At 41.6% G+C, this 17,883-nt stretch overlaps 1 protein-coding gene across 2 annotated transcripts; it reads left to right on the top strand.

Annotated features, from left to right (window-relative positions):
* The first annotated feature begins 581 nt into the window (after window positions 1-581).
* Window positions 582-17,206, top strand: crot (carnitine O-octanoyltransferase). 2 transcript variants are annotated; one of them, XM_085292123.1, is made up of 17 exons: window positions 582-730; window positions 1,540-1,665; window positions 8,905-9,029; window positions 9,138-9,319; window positions 9,418-9,542; window positions 9,656-9,764; window positions 12,284-12,377; window positions 12,498-12,623; window positions 12,737-12,838; window positions 12,969-13,052; window positions 13,141-13,248; window positions 14,660-14,790; window positions 14,876-14,999; window positions 15,087-15,165; window positions 16,229-16,322; window positions 16,539-16,658; window positions 16,949-17,206. In XM_085292123.1, the coding sequence occupies exons 2-17, from the start codon at window positions 1,551-1,553 to the stop codon at window positions 17,067-17,069; spliced, it is 1,839 nt and encodes a 612-aa protein (XP_085148249.1). In that variant the 5' UTR covers window positions 582-730; window positions 1,540-1,550; the 3' UTR covers window positions 17,070-17,206. The 2 variants fall into 2 exon arrangements, with proteins under 2 accessions (XP_085148249.1, XP_085148250.1); XM_085292124.1 differs by having other exon boundaries at window positions 582-774.
* The last annotated feature ends 677 nt before the right edge of the window (window positions 17,207-17,883 follow it).

The raw sequence follows: 17,883 nt of genomic DNA, 5'->3' as shown, positions 1-17,883 counted from the left end.
TTCCAATCATCTGTTGTCTAATTTTGGAGAGCCTGTGCAGACTATAAACTATAGTTTCCTCAGTTTCTTGTTTATAGCTGACAGGAGCGGCATCTCGTTTGGTGTTCTGCAGCTGAAGCTCATCTGCATTTGGAGATGCTCTTCTGCATACAGTTGTTATTGCAGTTACAGTAGAGATGGCTGTGTCGGAAAATCCCAGTAGATCTGCATTTCCTGAAACACTGAGACCAGCCCATCTGGGATCAACAACCACACCACATTCAAAATCGCTTAAATCACCTTTCCCCCTCATTCTGATGCTCGCTTTGAACTCCAGCAGCTCCTTTTGTTCACGTCAACGTCCCTTAAATGCTTTGAGGTGCAGTGTGATTGGCTGATTAGATAAACAGGTGTATCTAATAAAGTATCCGCTGAAAGGTGTGGTTTCATGTATTTTTCAGGCCTAATCTTTCCAAAGTTTTAGGTTGTTGCCACACACTGCCTGCCTGACCTCACCCTTCAAAGCCTCTTTATTATTTCACTCATAAGTAATTCAAGCCAGGGCAATTGCCCGCGCATGCGCAGTGAGCTGTTCCGGGCTGGCTTGAGTCTATGGTTTAGTGGGGTAAAGGTGAAGGGCTACAGCTGCAGTCCAGCACAACAACTGAACGGCTGCTACACCGGCTTATATAAGAAACCAAACCCGCACGTTCACAACATTTGCGCTGAAAGCCTCCAGAGCCCGCGGAAGGTGAGCAACGGGAGCTAACAGTCCAGCTTTACAGTGCAGTTAAAGTAAGCTAACGAGCTGCTCCTCAACTATTGTTTGCGTTTGCACTCGACATTAACGCCGACAGGGGCGAGACGAGCGAGTGCACCTTATCAGCTCAGTGTTACCCGGTTAATAAGTGTTTATTGTAAACAGTTTGGTCGTTTGCACTAACAGGTCTCTGCCCGAGCACGGAGAGGTAGGAGTTTAATAGTTTTAATGTGGTGCTGATAGCTGAGCTCAGGATTTGCCGAGTTTTGTTCAGAAACATGTCAAAGCTGTCACTGTGACACAGTATGCAACTGCTCATGTTTGAGACTTACACAGTGCAAGCCTTACTGTTGTTTTAAATCTGTTACCCAAGGCAATAAATAATATGAGTGTTTTAACTGGAAGTAATGATGAATGCGCTTTCAGCATTGTCAGCTTATTATCCAGGTGTTGCTGCTTTAAGTACTAGATAAGGTGGTTGTTGAAGGTAAAATGCTATGAAATGCACAGTTTAAATGTTTTACAATGATTTTTTTTTTAAATGTCATAAACCACAAAAGCTTCATGTGTTCAAAGCAAAACCAGTCATAATCACAGGGTCTTCAAATGGTTTATAGTGCTGTTATTTTTCAGTATTAAAACAAATATATAACTGCTTTTAAATGTATCCGCAAAAAACAAAGAATAATTAGTGTTATCAAGGTTTGTCTATTATATAAGTACCCCCACCCTGGTATATCAGTGATATAAAGCGTGGAAAGGCTCTGCTTCATATCACTGTAATGTTTCTTTTGTGACAGGGGGAAAGGAAATGGCAAATCAGCTGTCTCAGTCTCTGCCGGAGCAAACCTTTCAGTACCAAAACAGTCTGCCGCCCCTGCCTGTACCCTCACTGCAGAGCAGCCTTTCTAAGTACCTGGATGCAGGTAGGATGTCTGCTGTCATCAAGTTAGTCAGTTTCCAGGCTTTTGTAAATATTTGTCATGTGACCTTTCAGTTGTCCATATGTCGTATCTGTTTGAAACTTGTCTGTGTCATTGGTGCAGTCTGTGGTTTTCTATTAACCAGCGTTAGTGATTCTGGTCTGTGATTCTAGACACACGGTTTCTTTTTTAAAACAACATAAAATAAGATGTTAAATAAATAAATAAATGCTCACAATTGAATTTAATTCAATGGGAAGAACACAAATTATTAACCAAAAGGTGTAGGCTGAAGCTTAATTACACCTATGCTTTTTACATTTCGTTTCACCAAAACAAACACCAAAGATGATGCAATATTAGGACTGAACTAGAACAAAAACAGTCATACTGTACCCCAGTTTTATATTTGTTTACTGCCTGATTTTTGAGCATTTTTTATTTACATAGTGAAAAATCTTTTTTGAAGTTACTTTTCTCATTTTTTTCCTGCCCCAATTAAAAACAAACAAACATGTAAATAAAGTTTGTAAAGCATGTTGTTGCAGTGCTGAGATCCACTTACTAATTTTAAGGCATCGAGTTTTATGAATATTCTGCTGGTTTCTTCTTAATAATCAATTTATAACTCTTCTATAGTATGTAAACTGGATTAGCGTTGGTTGTGTATACGTTTGTGCAAACCTCCACACAGTAGATCATATATTTATATAGCACCACTGAACGACACAGGAAATCTTTCCTGCCTGTGGCCATCTCCCTGTACAATGCATCCACTTAACACACTGGTTACTGCTACAACTACACATGTTTCTTTTCCAGCTATTTATTTATGAGTGACTTATGTATGTATGTATATATATATATGTATATATTGTACTATTCTTAGTTAGCGTATTGTCTGTCTTGTCTTAATGTTGGTTTATAATGGAGCACTGTAACAAAAAATAATTTCCTCCAGGGATCAATAAAGTATTCTGATTCTGATTCTGATACCTATTAGGATCAATATAGCATGTGTGTTAATTTTCTTATTTAAAATGTCTTGTTTTATACATTTTTGCAATAGTTTGTTTTTAGCTCATTTATGTGAGAATTCCAGCATAATTTATAGTCAAACTGTTGGTTTCATACACTCATTAAACTTAAATTAAACTTTTAATTTGTGCACCCCTGAGCCTCTGACAATGGCTGTAAATGCTAAACAGTTATGGCAAAATGTCTGTGAAACCTGCTGAATCAAAGCTGAAGCTGTTACATCTTCATTGTTTAATTTGAAATCCACTCTTGTGGTGTGCAGAATTGTGTCATTTTCTAAAAGCTTAAGGATTTAACTGTAGCAGGAATCATGCAGGTGTTATCAGATATATGTGTGAATGTTTTAGAACAAGTTTATATGCACTCAGTCAAACCATTAGAAACACCTATAAACACACACACACACACACACACACACACACACACACACACACACACACATATATATATATATATATATATATATATATATATATATATATATATATCTATATATCTATCTATCTATATATATATATATATATATATATCTATATATCTATCTATCTATATATCTATCTCTATATATATATATCTATCTATATATCTATCTCTATATATATATATCTATCTATATATCTATCTATATATATATATATATATCTATCTATCTATATATATATATATATATCTATCTATCTATATATATATATATATATATATCTATAGATAGATGGTTAGACTACACGGGTAGTGGTTAGACTACACGCCTTTGGAACCCAGGATCGCAAGTTCGATTCCTGCCTGGGGCGTCTGTATCCAGTAAGGGTCCTAAGGCTAGACCCCCTATGCTAAGCGAGCCTACCGCAGACATGAGCGAGACAGATAAATATGAAGGCATGCCGGCTCGGACGTCGCCCGGATCAACAAGGTCCGCGTCAGGTGTTGAGGAACCAGTTGCAGAAAGGTGCGACAAAGAAGGTGCATAAGAAATACAGCAAGCTGTCCATACCTGAGGCCTTGGAAACTGCCAAGCAAAGACTCACAGCCTTGGCCAGCCGCTTGAGGAGGTACACCAGAGAGATAGAAGGCAGGAGAATAAACCAGCTGTTCTCCACAGAACCAGCAACGGTGTACTCTCAGTGGCAAGGGAACAATAATAAGAGAACAGCACCACCAAGGCTGGAGACGGAGCAATACTGGAAGAGCATATGGGAGAAGGACGCAACCCATAACGGCAATGCTCAGTGGCTAGTGGATCTGAGGGCAGACCACAGCGACCTCCCTGAACAGGGTCCAGTAACCATCACAGTGGCAGATATCCAAGAAAGGGTCTCCAGTATGAAGAGTTGGACAGCACCAGGGCCCGACATGGTTCACGCCTACTGGCTAAAGAAGCTGACTGCACTCCACGAGCGTCTGGCAGCACAAATGAACCAGCTGCTAGTTAACGAGAGACACCCGGAATGGCTAACCGAAGGTCGGACGGTCCTGATCCCCAAGGACCCCAAGAAGGGACCGGTCCCCTCCAACTACCGACCAATAACCTGCCTCAGTACTACATGGAAGCTCCTGTCAGGCATCATATCGGCTAAGATGAACAGGCACATGGGTCAATACATGAGTGGGACACAGAAAGGAATTGGCAAGAATACCAGAGGCGCAAAACACCAGCTACTGGTAGACAGAACAGTCAGCCGAGACTGCAAGACCAGACTGACCAACCTGTGCACTGCCTGGATTGATTACAAGAAGGCCTATGACTCAATGCCCCACAGCTGGATACTGGAATGCCTAGAATTGTACAAGATCAATGGGACCCTAAGAGCCTTCATCAGGAACTCAATGGGGATGTGGCGTACAACACTAGAGGCCAACTCCAAGCCCATAGCACAAGTCACCATCAAGTGCGGGATCTACCAAGGAGATGCTCTGTCCCCACTGCTGTTCTGCATAGGCCTGAACCCCCTCAGTGAGATCATTAACAAGGCTGGCTACGGATACCGACTACGGAACGGAGCAGTTGTCAGCCACCTCCTGTACATGGATGACATCAAGCTGTATGCCAAGAGTGAACGAGACATCGATTCACTGATCCACACTACCAGGCTATACAGCAATGACATTGGAATGTCGTTCGGACTGGAGAAGTGTAGTCGGATGGTAACAAAGAGAGGGAAGGTAGTCAGAACTGAGGGGATTGAACTACCAGAAGGCAACATTGCAGACATAGAGGACAGTTACAAGTACCTGGGGATCCCGCAGGCAAATGGGAACCATGAAGAGGCCGCTAGAAAGGCTGCAACCACCAAGTACCTGCAGAGGGTCAGGCAAGTCCTGAGGAGTCAGCTGAATGGTAAGAACAAGATCCGGGCCATCAACACGTACGCCCTGCCCGTGATCAGGTACCCTGCTGGGGTAATAGGCTGGCCAAAGGAGGAGATAGAAGCCACTGACATAAAGACAAGAAAGCTCCTTACCATGCATGGAGGGTTTCACCCCAAGTCCAGCACCCTGAGGCTGTACGCTAAGCGGAAGGAAGGGGGCCGGGGACTGGTGAGTGTCAGCACCACAGTCCAGGATGAGACAACGAACATCCAAGAATACATTGGGAAGATGGCCCCAACTGACCGAGTGCTCAGTGAATACCTCAGGCAGCAGAAACCCAAGAAAGAGGAGGGAGACGAGGAACCATCATGGAAGGACAGGCCCCTGCACGGTATGTACCACCGGCAGATAGAGGAGGTGGCTGATATCCAGAAATCCTACCAGTGGCTGGACAAAGCTGGACTGAAAGACAGCACAGAGGCACTAATCATGGCAGCACAAGTACAAGCTCTGAGTACAAGATCCATAGAGGCTGGGGTCTATCACACCAGGCAAGACCCCAGGTGCAGGCTGTGTAAAGATGCCCCAGAGACAATCCAGCACATAACAGCAGGGTGCAAGATGCTAGCAGGCAAGGCATACATGGAACGCCATAACCAAGTGGCCGGCATAGTGTACAGGAACATCTGTGCCGAGTATAACCTGGAAGTCCCGAGGTCAAAATGGGAGATGCCCCCAAGGGTGGTGGAGAATGACCGAGCTAAGATCCTGTGGGACTTCCAGATACAGACGGACAAAATGGTGGTGGCTAACCAACCGGACATAGTGGTGGTAGACAAACAGAAGAAGACGGCCGTAGTGATCGATGTAGCGGTTCCGAATGACAGCAATATCAGGAAGAAGGAACACGAGAAGCTGGAGAAATACCAAGGGCTCAGAGAAGAGCTCGAGAGGATGTGGAGGGTGAAGGTAATGGTGGTCCCCGTGGTAATCGGAGCACTAGGTGCGGTGACTCCCAAGCTAGGCGAGTGGCTCCAGCAGATCCCAGGAATAACATCGGAGATCTCTGTCCAGAAGAGCGCAGTCCTGGTAACAGCTAAGATACTGCGCAGGACCCTCAAGCTCCCAGGCCTCTGGTAGAGGACCTGAGCTTGAAGGATAAACCGCCCGCAGGGGCGTGCTGGGTGTTTTTTTATATATATATATATATATATATATATATATATGAGTATTTTCTGTATCCATCCATCCACCCAACCATTTTCCATGTTCTGTATCTGGGTTACGGGGGGCGCAATCTAAGCAGAGAGGCAGACAGACCTCCCCTCTCCCCTGACACCTTCTCCAGCTCATTTGGATGTTCCCAAGCCAACTCAGATACATAATCTGTCCAGCATGTCCTGGATCGGCCCTTGGGTCTCCCTTTTAGTGGGACATTTACAAAACACTTCACCAAGGAGTCGCAGGAGGTATGCTGGTCAGATACCTCAGTTGACTGGAGCAGCAGTCGAGTCCCTATCTCTTTTGACTTCTGCTTGGGAGTGATAAAGAAGTGGGTCTGGTTTTTCCAACAAAAGTCCCTCCAGATGTGAGAGCTGGTGGAAGAAGATGTTTTCCAAGTGTGGAGCCATTCCTCTTCAGTAATAACAATGTTCAGTCCCTTTACTCTGCGCTGTTTAGCATAGTTTGTTTCGTCCTTATTCATTGTTACAGTACTACGGTACAGCCGACTTACTAGACCATTTCTATTCCCTAAGTTATAAGCATCCATGAATATCTGGATAACATTAGGGACTTCATTTGGACACAGACCTTTATTTTTTTTGGAAAAGTAAATCACAAAGCTTCAAATATCTGTAAAAAATCATGTTTAGCCTACTTATGTTTCTGACACATCTCCTTAAAACCACACAAATGCCACCCCTTGGCAATTCAAGATATAGATGTAATACTGCAGTAAACCCACTGTCTGCATCTTATGTCTTGTAATGGTGGCTTAAAAACAGGATTATAGGCAGGCCACCTTAATAATTTGATCTCTTTTTGCAGTTTCTAATGATTGGCCACTTTCACCCACACCTAAAAGAAAAATGTCACCCACTGACTTGCTGTTTTGGAGATTTCTCCTTCTTTTTCTATCCAGCAAAGTAATGATTATGTTGGTGTGTTCAGTGGAGATAATTCTGTTGTCCTGCGTCGATCCAAATATTGATAGTATCGATACCAACGCTGGTACTGGTAACAGGTCGATGATGGCATGATTGTTGTGCATTACCATGTTGTTGTGGAAAGTAAAAATCACTGATTTACTGGTTATTAAAATGTGTCCAGAATTGCAAATTGATGTTGATTCATCTCATGAATCATGACATGCTGCACTCCACAAAATAAGCTGCCTTTGTGGGATAATTATAGCTTATTAATTATGGATCACTTGATATTGAATCGATACTAAAATTACACTAGTACTCTGAGCTCCTCATGACTGAACTCCTCACGCTGACTCAAAGTTAGAGGCAAGCCACCCTTCAGAAAAAGCTCATTTCCACCTCTTGTATGTGCAATCTCATTCTTTCGATCACTACACAGAGCTCGCTTTGCTGTCTTTGGTTTCCATCTCTACACTGGTTGTGAGGAGGATTAGAAGGACTTCCACTAATAGAAGTGGAAATTCTACAAAGCGGCCACATTTTGTTTTCGTTACTCTCTCAACCAGCTGTTTAATGTGATCAGCCTGAGCTTTTCCAGCAGTCAGCACGTATACAACTCAGTCAAACAGCTGGATTTAGGTTGGGTTTGTTTTGGGGTTTATAAAGTTCTATCTAATCTAATCTATTGCCCTGCTTTTACCTTTAACATCAGTCAGAATTTCACATTTCTGCCGATAACTCTAACCATGATTTTTCACCTTATTTTCTCAGGGTGGTCCTGCCTAAAGTTTATGGACACTTCAAACCATTTTACATCACGAGCCACATACAGCTCACTTTGATCTTATGTGGGTCAGACCTGTCAGTGTAAAGAAGTTTAACTACACATTTAATTGCTGAGATGTTTTAATATAAGACAAAGAAGAGCAATTTCAATAGTATCTGTTAGTTTTTCTACATTATGTAGAAATGCTGCTGTAGTAAATGAATAAAATCTGTCAGCAGGACTGGGCTTAAATTTAAGTTGTAAATGTAATATTTAATTACTTTGGTATAGCATGAACGCCCATGGGGTATTTCGTTATCAGTAAGAAAAGCTGTAAAACTTGTAAAAATATAGTTGAAGGTCCAAACTTTTATGTTCTTTGTGTGTTCTGTTTTATGTCCTTGACATTTTCCTAAGCCATCCAGTTCTGGCCCCCGGGCCTTATGTTTGACACCCCTGCTTTAAACAATGTTAAAATGTTTCAGACTGACTGTCTGAAAGTAACAATGAGTCTTCAGTTTCTCTTTCATGACCAGTTTGTCTAATAACATTGATTGAAAGAGTAGCATGATTGTTTCTTTTTCCCTCCCCGCTGTCACCAAGTGATTTGATTGTTGTGATTTAGCGCTATATAAATAAAGTTGAATTAAATTGAATAGGACTTTTTCTTTGTACCAAAGGCTAAAGAAATCATTCAGTAAGATTATTAGTGTGCCGGAAGTGTGAATGAAAAACAAAGCACTCTAGCTTTGTTGGCACATTTCTGTCTCTGCATCATTTCATTTGTTTCATTTGTATATTTTCTGCTCGTTCTGCTGTAAAGTAAAACAAAACAAAACAAAGAATCCTTTGCATAAACAGGTGCGATCAGACTTGTTGTTTTTGAAAGCAGTTACTACATCAAAACAAAATGACCAGAAGCTGGCGCACTTGTTTAACAGAGGGACTAATCTTCCATGTTTTCACTTTATTGTGCTTCAGTTCGTCCATTCGCCTCTGAGAAAGACTTTAAAGCTACGAAGGAGACTGTGAGGAAATTCCAAGCGGGTGTTGGCCAGGAGCTGCACAAGAAACTCCTCCAGAGAGCCAAGACAAAGAAGAACTGGGTGTGTGTTTGAGATATAAAAGCCTTGTTTTTGTCTTTAGCGTCTCCTCTTTAGTTACAAGTGTGATGCAGTTGACTGTTTGATGTTTTTGTTTGCTTTGTCCTCCAGCTGGAAGAATGGTGGTTGGACACGGCGTATCTGGAGTTGCGCATCCCCTCTCAGCTCAATGTGAACTTTGGTGGCCCAGCACCCTACCTGGAGCACTGCTGGCCACCTGCTGAGGGAACTTACCTGCAGAGGGCCAGTATTATCACATGGCACACACTGCAGTACTGGAACCTACTTCGCACGTAAGACGAGCACACTCGCATGTATGAAAGCTGTGTTTTAGGATGTGTTGCTCTGTCTTTTTTGCATTTAAATATCTTTCCGTCACTGCTTATTTTAGAGAGAGGCTGGCTCCTCAGAAAGCAGGGAAAACGCCGTTGGACATGGACCAGTTCAGAATGCTCTTCTGCACCTGTAAAGTACCCGGAGTGAAGAAAGACACCATCCGAAACTACTTCAAGACAGGTAGAATAAATTCTGCTCTTATCTTTGCCGCAAACTTACCTGCGGCACTTTGACCCTTTTTCCTCTGCTTGCCTGTCACCCTTGTGTAACATGCATGCTCTGCTGTGTCACAGAGCGTGAGGGTCCGTGCCCCTCCCATTTGGTAGTGATGTGCCGGGGGAGGATATTCACATTTGATGCACTTTGTGATGGAGAAATCCTCACTCCTCCAGAAATTCTCAGGTAAAGATTAAACGCACTTGAGAGTAAAACCCAATTAGAAACCTTGTATCCAGACTAAACAGACTGAAGGCCTTTACACAGTTAGTGCAGCCAAAAAGCGACACAATTCTGAATGTCTCAGATTCATACTTGTTGTGTAGCGTATATACAAACAGAAGTGTTGAGTTTTTAGATGTTTCAGGATGTCAGGGGGGCAATTTTATCTCAGAGCCAGAGCAGCATTTAGCTGTGTGTCTGAGATAAAATAGTATTATTGCACTATGTGTACTTTCAGCTTTGAACTGTGAGCACAGTGTTCTGATTGGTCAGATCTATGTATTCACATGTAAAACATCTGAAAAATCAAGTTTGGTTCAAAATGAAAAGTCATATTAAGAATTAGTGAATCCAAAAAATAATTTTTATGCACAAAATATTTGCTCATATTTTACATATCCAGCATTTGTAAGCCTCAACAGAACCAGTAGCAAAAGAAAGAGGACATAACTCTTTCTTTAGGAAAGAGTTAAAAAATAAAAAATAATAACAATATTATAAACCTTGTTGACCAGTATTCCACTACGTAGCCCAAAGAGCTCTTCTGCCTCAGCTGAGGAGCAGGGAGGCTGTGGTCACATTTGGATAACACATCAGCTTGCTTCTGTCTTTGCATCCCTCCTACAGAGAGGGAACAGAGAGTTGCAAAGATGCATGAAATATTTTAGTAGAAGTATTTATGACACTCTGTATTTATGTAGAAGTAAACAAGTAGAACTATTAAAGAAAAGCACCTCATCATCAGAAAATTTCTACTGTTTTTTATTTATCGTCTTGATGCATTCTCAATCATCCAGGAAAGTAAATCTCCAAAAGTTGATTCTGTTCTTCTGGACGTAGCGTTTTGTGGGAGAAACATTTCGTCACTCATCCAAGTGACTTCTTCAGTCTCAGCTGACTGCAGGTTTCCCCAAATCTTATAAACAGTACATTTGCATAATGACTGAAACCAGCACCACTGAGGAACAATGGGCTGTGAGGTCAGTTCCTTAATCTTAATTATGCAAATTCTCATGACCATTGATCAACAACCACTGATCAAAGACCACTGATCAATGGCCATGAGTACCATTCATAGAGAGTTGGGGAATGGCTGCAATCACAGCATTGTAAGATGGCGAAAGATGTACCATTAGGTCCCCTCCTCGATTCAGAGATGGTCTTTCCCTTTACACGTAAATGGCCTCCTTGACTCCGCGCAAAAAACCAGCGTTCCTCCCTGTCCAGGATGTGTACATCCTCATCCTTGAAAGAGTATCCACTGGCCTGTAGGTGTAAATAGACTGCCGAGTCCTGGCCTGACGAGGTAGCTCTGAGCTACCTAAGATTAAGGAACTGACCTCCCAGCCCATTGTCCCTCAGTGGACTGGTTTCAGTCATTATGCCAATGTACTGTTTATAAGATTGGGGAAACCAGAAGTGACTTGGATGAGTGACAAAATGTTTCTCCCACAAAACACTACGTCCAGATGAACAGAATCAACTTTTGGAGGTTATTTATTTATTTATTTATTTTTACCACTGTAAGAAAAGGCTTTAAGGTGCAGTAAGGGGGAAAAGAAAAAGCACACGAAACCTGAAATTATGCTACCAATTTGCCTTCTTCATATGCTACAGATTTACAGCATAGTGTACTTGTACAGTGTGTCCACCAGGGGGCTGTTTCACATGCATAACATATAAAACATGGACAGAACCATTGTGATGTCACCCACTGGGTTTGGAATTTAGCACTGGTTTGGTTTTTCGAGTCAGAGGTTATAGTACGGATGCTAAGGGCTAGTATCGGACTTACCCAAACTGAGGCACAGACTTCTTGGATGATCAGTATCACACAGCGAGCAGTAATATTAGTTAGAGAATCTATTTAAAATGTTCCAAAAAAAGAAAATAATAATTTTTTTCCATTTGATTATATAGCACCAATCCACACCAACGTTTGACTTAAGGTGCTTTTATATTGAAATAAGTCTCAACTATCAGTTGATGCCCTTTGAGGAAGCACTTGGCAACAGTTGTGACCTCCAGCAGAACCAGGCGAGCTGAAAAACGTAGCCCCTTTAGTCACACGCAGCAGACTAGTGCTTGTTTGGATGAACCAATCAGCTTTCTTGATGCGTTGGTCAGCGCAACACGCTGCTGAGATAAGTTAGGGGTGTATACCATTTCCTTTCTGCTTCAGTTTCAAGAAGATCCCCCGTATGCAGGAGGTTCATTTCATTTCATTTAGGCTGAAGTCTGTTTATGTTTAGTGTTGTTTGGCTTTTTTCAGGTTACATAAAACATACAGAAGTCTAAAATATTTATTTTGTCTGTTTTACATATTAAAGTGTTTTATTTTTGTACATCATTATGGGAAGCAGTCCACACTCATCGCCTAATCATCCATTCATTTTCCTCCAGATGTCCTGTATAATTTGGTTAAAGCTGCAGAGTGAAGAGCAAACAAGGCTGATGCAGCATGTGTTTGTTTACCTTTTCAGGCAGCTGAGCTATGTGAAGGAGCGCTGTGACTCAGAGCCTGAGGGAGACGGCGTGGCTGTGCTCACCTCAGAGGAGAGGACTCGCTGGGCGAAGGTAGGGGCGCTCATGTTTGGAGGATTTAAAAAAAAAAAAATAGTGAATATAGTTTGTGAAGAAGGTATCATGTTACTGTGGCGTATCTCATGATTAGCGCTTTGTTTACTTTCACTGCAGGCCAGAGAGCATCTTATAAGCATCGATCCACACAATAACACCATCCTAGAGACCATCCAGAGCAGCTTGTTCGTCATTTCTCTGGATGAAGTGAAACCCTACTCTACCCCAGAGAACTACTCAAATGTACGGACTGCGCAGATCTAAAATATGACTCGCTATTTAAATCATGAGAAAGAGTTGTGTCTGATTTACTTGTTTATTTATTTTCTTTCCAAATTTTGTACTTTTGAGTTCAGATGACTGCAGAAGCTCTCACCGGCAACCCCACCATCCGCTGGGGTGACAAATCGTACAACTCAGTCGTGTTCTCAGATGGCACGTTCGGATCCAATTGTGATGTGAGTGTGCTTGTTCGTACAAAGCTGCGCTGAGGTTCAAGATGATTGTACTCATTGATTTGCCAGTGAAACATGCAGTCCAACCAAAATCAGCTGTTTTAATACCTTAAAAACTCGACTTGTTTCGCAGCATGCGCCGTATGATGCTATGGTGCTGGTGTCTATGTGCTGGTATTTGGACCAGCAGCTCAAAGCTACAGAGGGCAAATGGAAGGTAAACACTTGACGGTGCACATCGTGTCAAACATTTCCTGACTATTCTTTTCATTTTTCTGACACACATGCATGTCTGGGATTTTCAGGGCTCAGATGCAGTCAGACTGGTGTCCTTCCCCGAGGAGCTGGTGTTCACTATGGATGAAAAAGTCATTGGCGATATCAGTCATGCCAAAAAGCAATACATCGAGTCGGTGAGCTATCGTTAATCCCAAATGAAACCTCAGAAAACCCCTGATGACACTGAATAGGCTGTCTTGAAATAGGCAAAATAGGCACGTTTCCATGAACTTGCTGGAAAACACATAATTCTGTCAAGGAAAGACGTGAAAACACATTTACAGAAACCTCGTAGAATAGAATAGCATAGAAAAGCCACTTTAAGGTCATTCAGAAGTTATATCAGAGCAAAAATTCAGTGCTTTTACTCGTCATCAGACTGCACAACATGAGTCTAACATAAAATAAATAAATAAAAATCTAAAGATATGAAATATAAAAAAAGGATCTAGAATATAGTCATGTAAGAATATAATAAAATGTTTTATCTTTATATATGGATAAAATATTATTAGGTACTAGTGTACTATGAAGGAAGTTCAACACCTAAAACCCCACACGGAGATGACGGTTATAACAACAGTCATCAGTAACTTTCTCTTTTAAGCTAGGCTTTCTGCTCTGAGTGCACTCACATAAAAAAAGGGGCTTTTCACACGTCATGTGACTCCTCTTTCAACCCACACAAAATGATCCCTTTGAGAACCGCCCGCTTCGATCAGATACATTATCAGAGGATGGTAATAAAAGGGTAAAAAAATACAGTAAGATGCAACACTTGCAGATTAATGCTGGTGAAAATCCTCAATGAAAAAATGTTTCAGTTTGTTTTAATGCTCCTGGTGCTGCTGTTTATTTGTGACATGACAGCTACAGATTACAGATATGAAACTTGATTAGAGACGTGGAAATCACTTCAGTTTGGTGTAGATCAAAGTGAAATGAATTTTATTGATTGAACAGCTTTTCATGTTGTGTGTCCTCTGTTCTTAGCCGCAGATTAGAGTCAAGTGTGATAACCTTTATACATTTCAGTGATTGTCTTAAAGTCAGGTTTCAGCGACAGTGTGATGCACAGTTTGAACTGCTGTGTCTTTAAAGCGGGGTGTAATTCTTGATGTTATTATGGTACAGTTTAACAAGCTGCACATATAAAAACCTGAGAAAACACACGCACACAGGACACTCCTCTGAACAACCTAATAGTACGAGAGTGGATGTTGTTGAGCTGTTCCTGCTGTGGTGAAACTAAAATCCTCCATAGATTAACTGCAAACACTGAATCTGTGATGCAAGGTTAGGATTGAAATTTGAAAAAAGTCACATTTGAAATGGTGTGCAGCCTTTTTTTCACTGATTTTATTTTCCTGCAGAAGAAAATCTGATTGAGTTAAACTCCATGTGGCTGAACAACGAAAACATATTAGAAGCACAGCAGCGGAAACATAAGATGGGAAATTGATTATTTGCAGGCGTCATCAGTCATGCTGACGTTTGCTGTGTGGTCCAGAGCATTTAACCATTCGTTCTCTCTTGGTTTTCCAGGCACAAGACCTCCAGGTTGTGTGCTATGCTTTCACAGCATTTGGTAAATCTACCATCAAACAGAAGAAGCTCCATCCAGACACTTTTGTTCAGCTGGCGATGCAGCTGGCCTACTACAGACTGCACAAGAAGTAAGCTGTGGTTAAGCACACACTTTTATTATCATTATTGTCAGTGACATTCGTGGCCCTGAAGGTGTCCTCTTTCCTCTTACAGGCCAGGAAGTTGTTATGAGACGGCAATGACGCGCAAATTTTATCACGGCAGGACTGAGACGATGCGCCCCTGCACCCAGGAGGCTGTGAATTGGTGTAAAACCATGATGGACCCCACATGCAATGTGAGTGTGTGACAGTATTTGGGAAAATCACAGAAGAGCAGGAGAGAAGAAGCAATCTCATATTTGACTTAAATGTTTTCCTCTCAGGATGGTGTCAGGAGGAAGGCCATGCTGCAAGCCTTCAGTAGACACAACAACCTGATGGCTGAAGCACAGGAAGGACAAGGTTAGTTCACTTTGTGATTCCTGCTTCGTGCTTTTTCCTGACTACACTTGGCCCTGGCTGTCCCGTTTTAGTCTCAGATATGAGGTGCAGCTACAAGCAGTGTGCAGAATAGAGATGTAGGGCCAAAGTATCATCAATAAAACAATGACTTTGATCACTGGTAGTTTTGTTTCTGATATTAAACTTGTTGGCTTAATTTTTGTTCGCCTGATTGAGCAAAACGGAGCTGCTACACCCCCCACTGGACTCTTCTGAGCCAGTAAAAATCTGCTTTAGTTCAACATCTACATTCATCTGTTGTACAAAATCGTTTAGCCCGTCAGCTTCCCTATGTAGGACTTTTTTTTTTTTTTTTTTTATTGTCACATCACATGTGCAGGTACATTGGTACAGCACATGTGAGTGAAATTCTTGTGTGCGAGCTTCACAAGCAACAGAGTTGTGCAAAATACAATAATGTAAACAAGCAAAATACAAGAATGGCTACATCTGAAACTAATAAATATATGTACAATATATAATAGTATATGCATTTCTGGATGTGTATACTAAATATTTTTCTACGTGTGTGTGTGTGTGTGTGTACACATATTTTACAAATTAAATAGAGTAAACAATAAATAAAATATATAAAATAAAATATACAGAGTGAGACATGTGCAAAACAGTGGCGTTACTGTACAGTATGGAGTGCATAATGTTAAAGTTCCAGTAGTGAAGCTGAGGTGTCTATGAAGTGTTCAGCAGTCTGATGGCCTGATGGAAAAAGCTGTCTCTCAGTCTGCTGGTACGGGACCGGATGCTGCAGAACCTCCTTCCTGATGGAAGTAGTCTGAACAGTTTATGGCTGGGGTGACTGGAGTCCTTGATGATCCTCCCTGCTTTCCTCAGGCACCGCTTCCTGTAGATGTCTTGGAGGGAGGGAAGCTCACCTCCAATTATCCGTTCAGAGCACGGATAATTGCGGGCTGAACCAAGGCTTCTGACATCACAAAGAACCATATTTGTAGTCTCTTTGAGTTTTTATGCCCTACTTCATGCGGTCGTGTGATATTGTTGCCAGGTTTTGACAGGCATCTTCTGGGGCTGTATCTTATTGCCAAGGAGGAGGGACGTCCAACCCCAGAATTATTTATGGATCCCCTTTACACAAAGAGGTACGCCACCCAGAGCTGATTTATCGCATGAAAGCAGTAAATTAAATTTCTGCTCTACTAGTTTATAATGTATGATCTATTGGAAATAATTTAATTAAATATTAAATCCTAGAATGTTACAGTGCAGTATCCAGAAATCTGCTTCTCCAGAGTAGCTGCTGCAGAGCAAAGGCAGTGCATTAGGTTTCTGTCTGTGACTGTTGTTTGTGTCTGCAGTGGCGGTGGGGGTAACTTCGTGCTGTCATCCAGTCTGGTGGGCTACACTACAGTTCTCGGGGCTGTGGCTCCCATGGTGCACCATGGCTACGGCTTCTTTTACCGCATCAGGGATGACAGGTGAGCACATGAAACGGGCTTTCACTGACCTGAAAACCTGTGTGTGGGTTTTTGGTGAACCTGTGCTGCATATGTGAGATTTGCCAGTTCTGTAGAATTTATTAAAAGCAAGCTAAGGATGTATACACTTACTGGACACTTTATTAGGTACACCTTGCAAATACTGTGTTGCACCCAGGTTTACCTGCACAACTGTCTTAATTCTTCATGACAGACTCAACAAGGTTCTGGAAACATTCCTCTGAGATTTTCAGTAGCTGTATTCAGATCTCCGCTCCTCTTTTTTCTAGGATTGTGATCTCCATGTCAGCGTGGAAATCCTGCCATGAGACTGATGCTCCATCACTGTTCAGTAGCTTCAGTAGCTGCCTGCATGAGATGCTCCACTTAGCCACCACTTCTCAGCTATAAACCTACTTAAGCGGGGAAACGGGATAATTTAATGACTCCTGTTTCAACCCACACAAAATGATCCCTTTGAGAACCGCCCGCTTCAATAGATGCATTATCAAAGGATGGTAATAAAAGGGTAAAAAAAAAAAAAAAAATACAGTAAGATGCAACACTTGCAGATTAATGCTGGTGAAAATCCTTAATCAAAAATGTCTAAGTTTTCAGTTTGTTTTAATGTCCATGTTGTACCACAGAGAGCCTGTTTTAAATATCAATGCACTTGTAGTTGTACTAAATGGTGACAGCTAGATCAGCACGAATCAATGCAAAGGTGCAGAATCTGTACCTCGTATTTTTTTAATGTAAACGTAAATTACTCAAGATTATGTAGTTATTAACATAGCGTAAACTGTACTTTTTTCTTTCTTCCTGATTCAACGCTCGTTTTTTTTTTTTTTTTTGACTGTATAGTTTGAAATCCTGACAGTATTATTCGACATTTTAAGATAAAATGTTAACCGCTAAGTGGCTAATGACTCGCCTTAGTTTTCACTGTGAAAAAGCTCTTTTCCAGTAACCGTAGAAAAGAGCTGTTAGGCTTGAACTGAATCGTAACACTGTAGGGAAGCTCGTTTCTAAAGCTTTTGCAGAGTTAATTCAACATTTCTACTTCACTAAAAGAACCTGAAATTTGTACTAATGGATGGCAGAAACAAGCTTCTGACTATTTGGACAAATATTTGATTGTCTTGTCAAAACAGTGCCTACAGATAAAGGAAATGCACTTGAATACCACAAGAGGACGTGAATGTACCCCATCGCATGAAGTGCA

This window comes from Mchenga conophoros, linkage group LG11, assembly GCF_057382185.1.
Source record: "Mchenga conophoros isolate Kocher_MC1m ecotype Shallow Benthic linkage group LG11, M_conophoros_male_GT1.1, whole genome shotgun sequence".
Lineage (NCBI taxonomy): Eukaryota > Metazoa > Chordata > Actinopteri > Cichliformes > Cichlidae > Mchenga > Mchenga conophoros.
The sequence above is the reverse complement of the archived record's forward strand: the minus strand, read 5'-3'. Positions and strand labels throughout refer to the sequence as shown.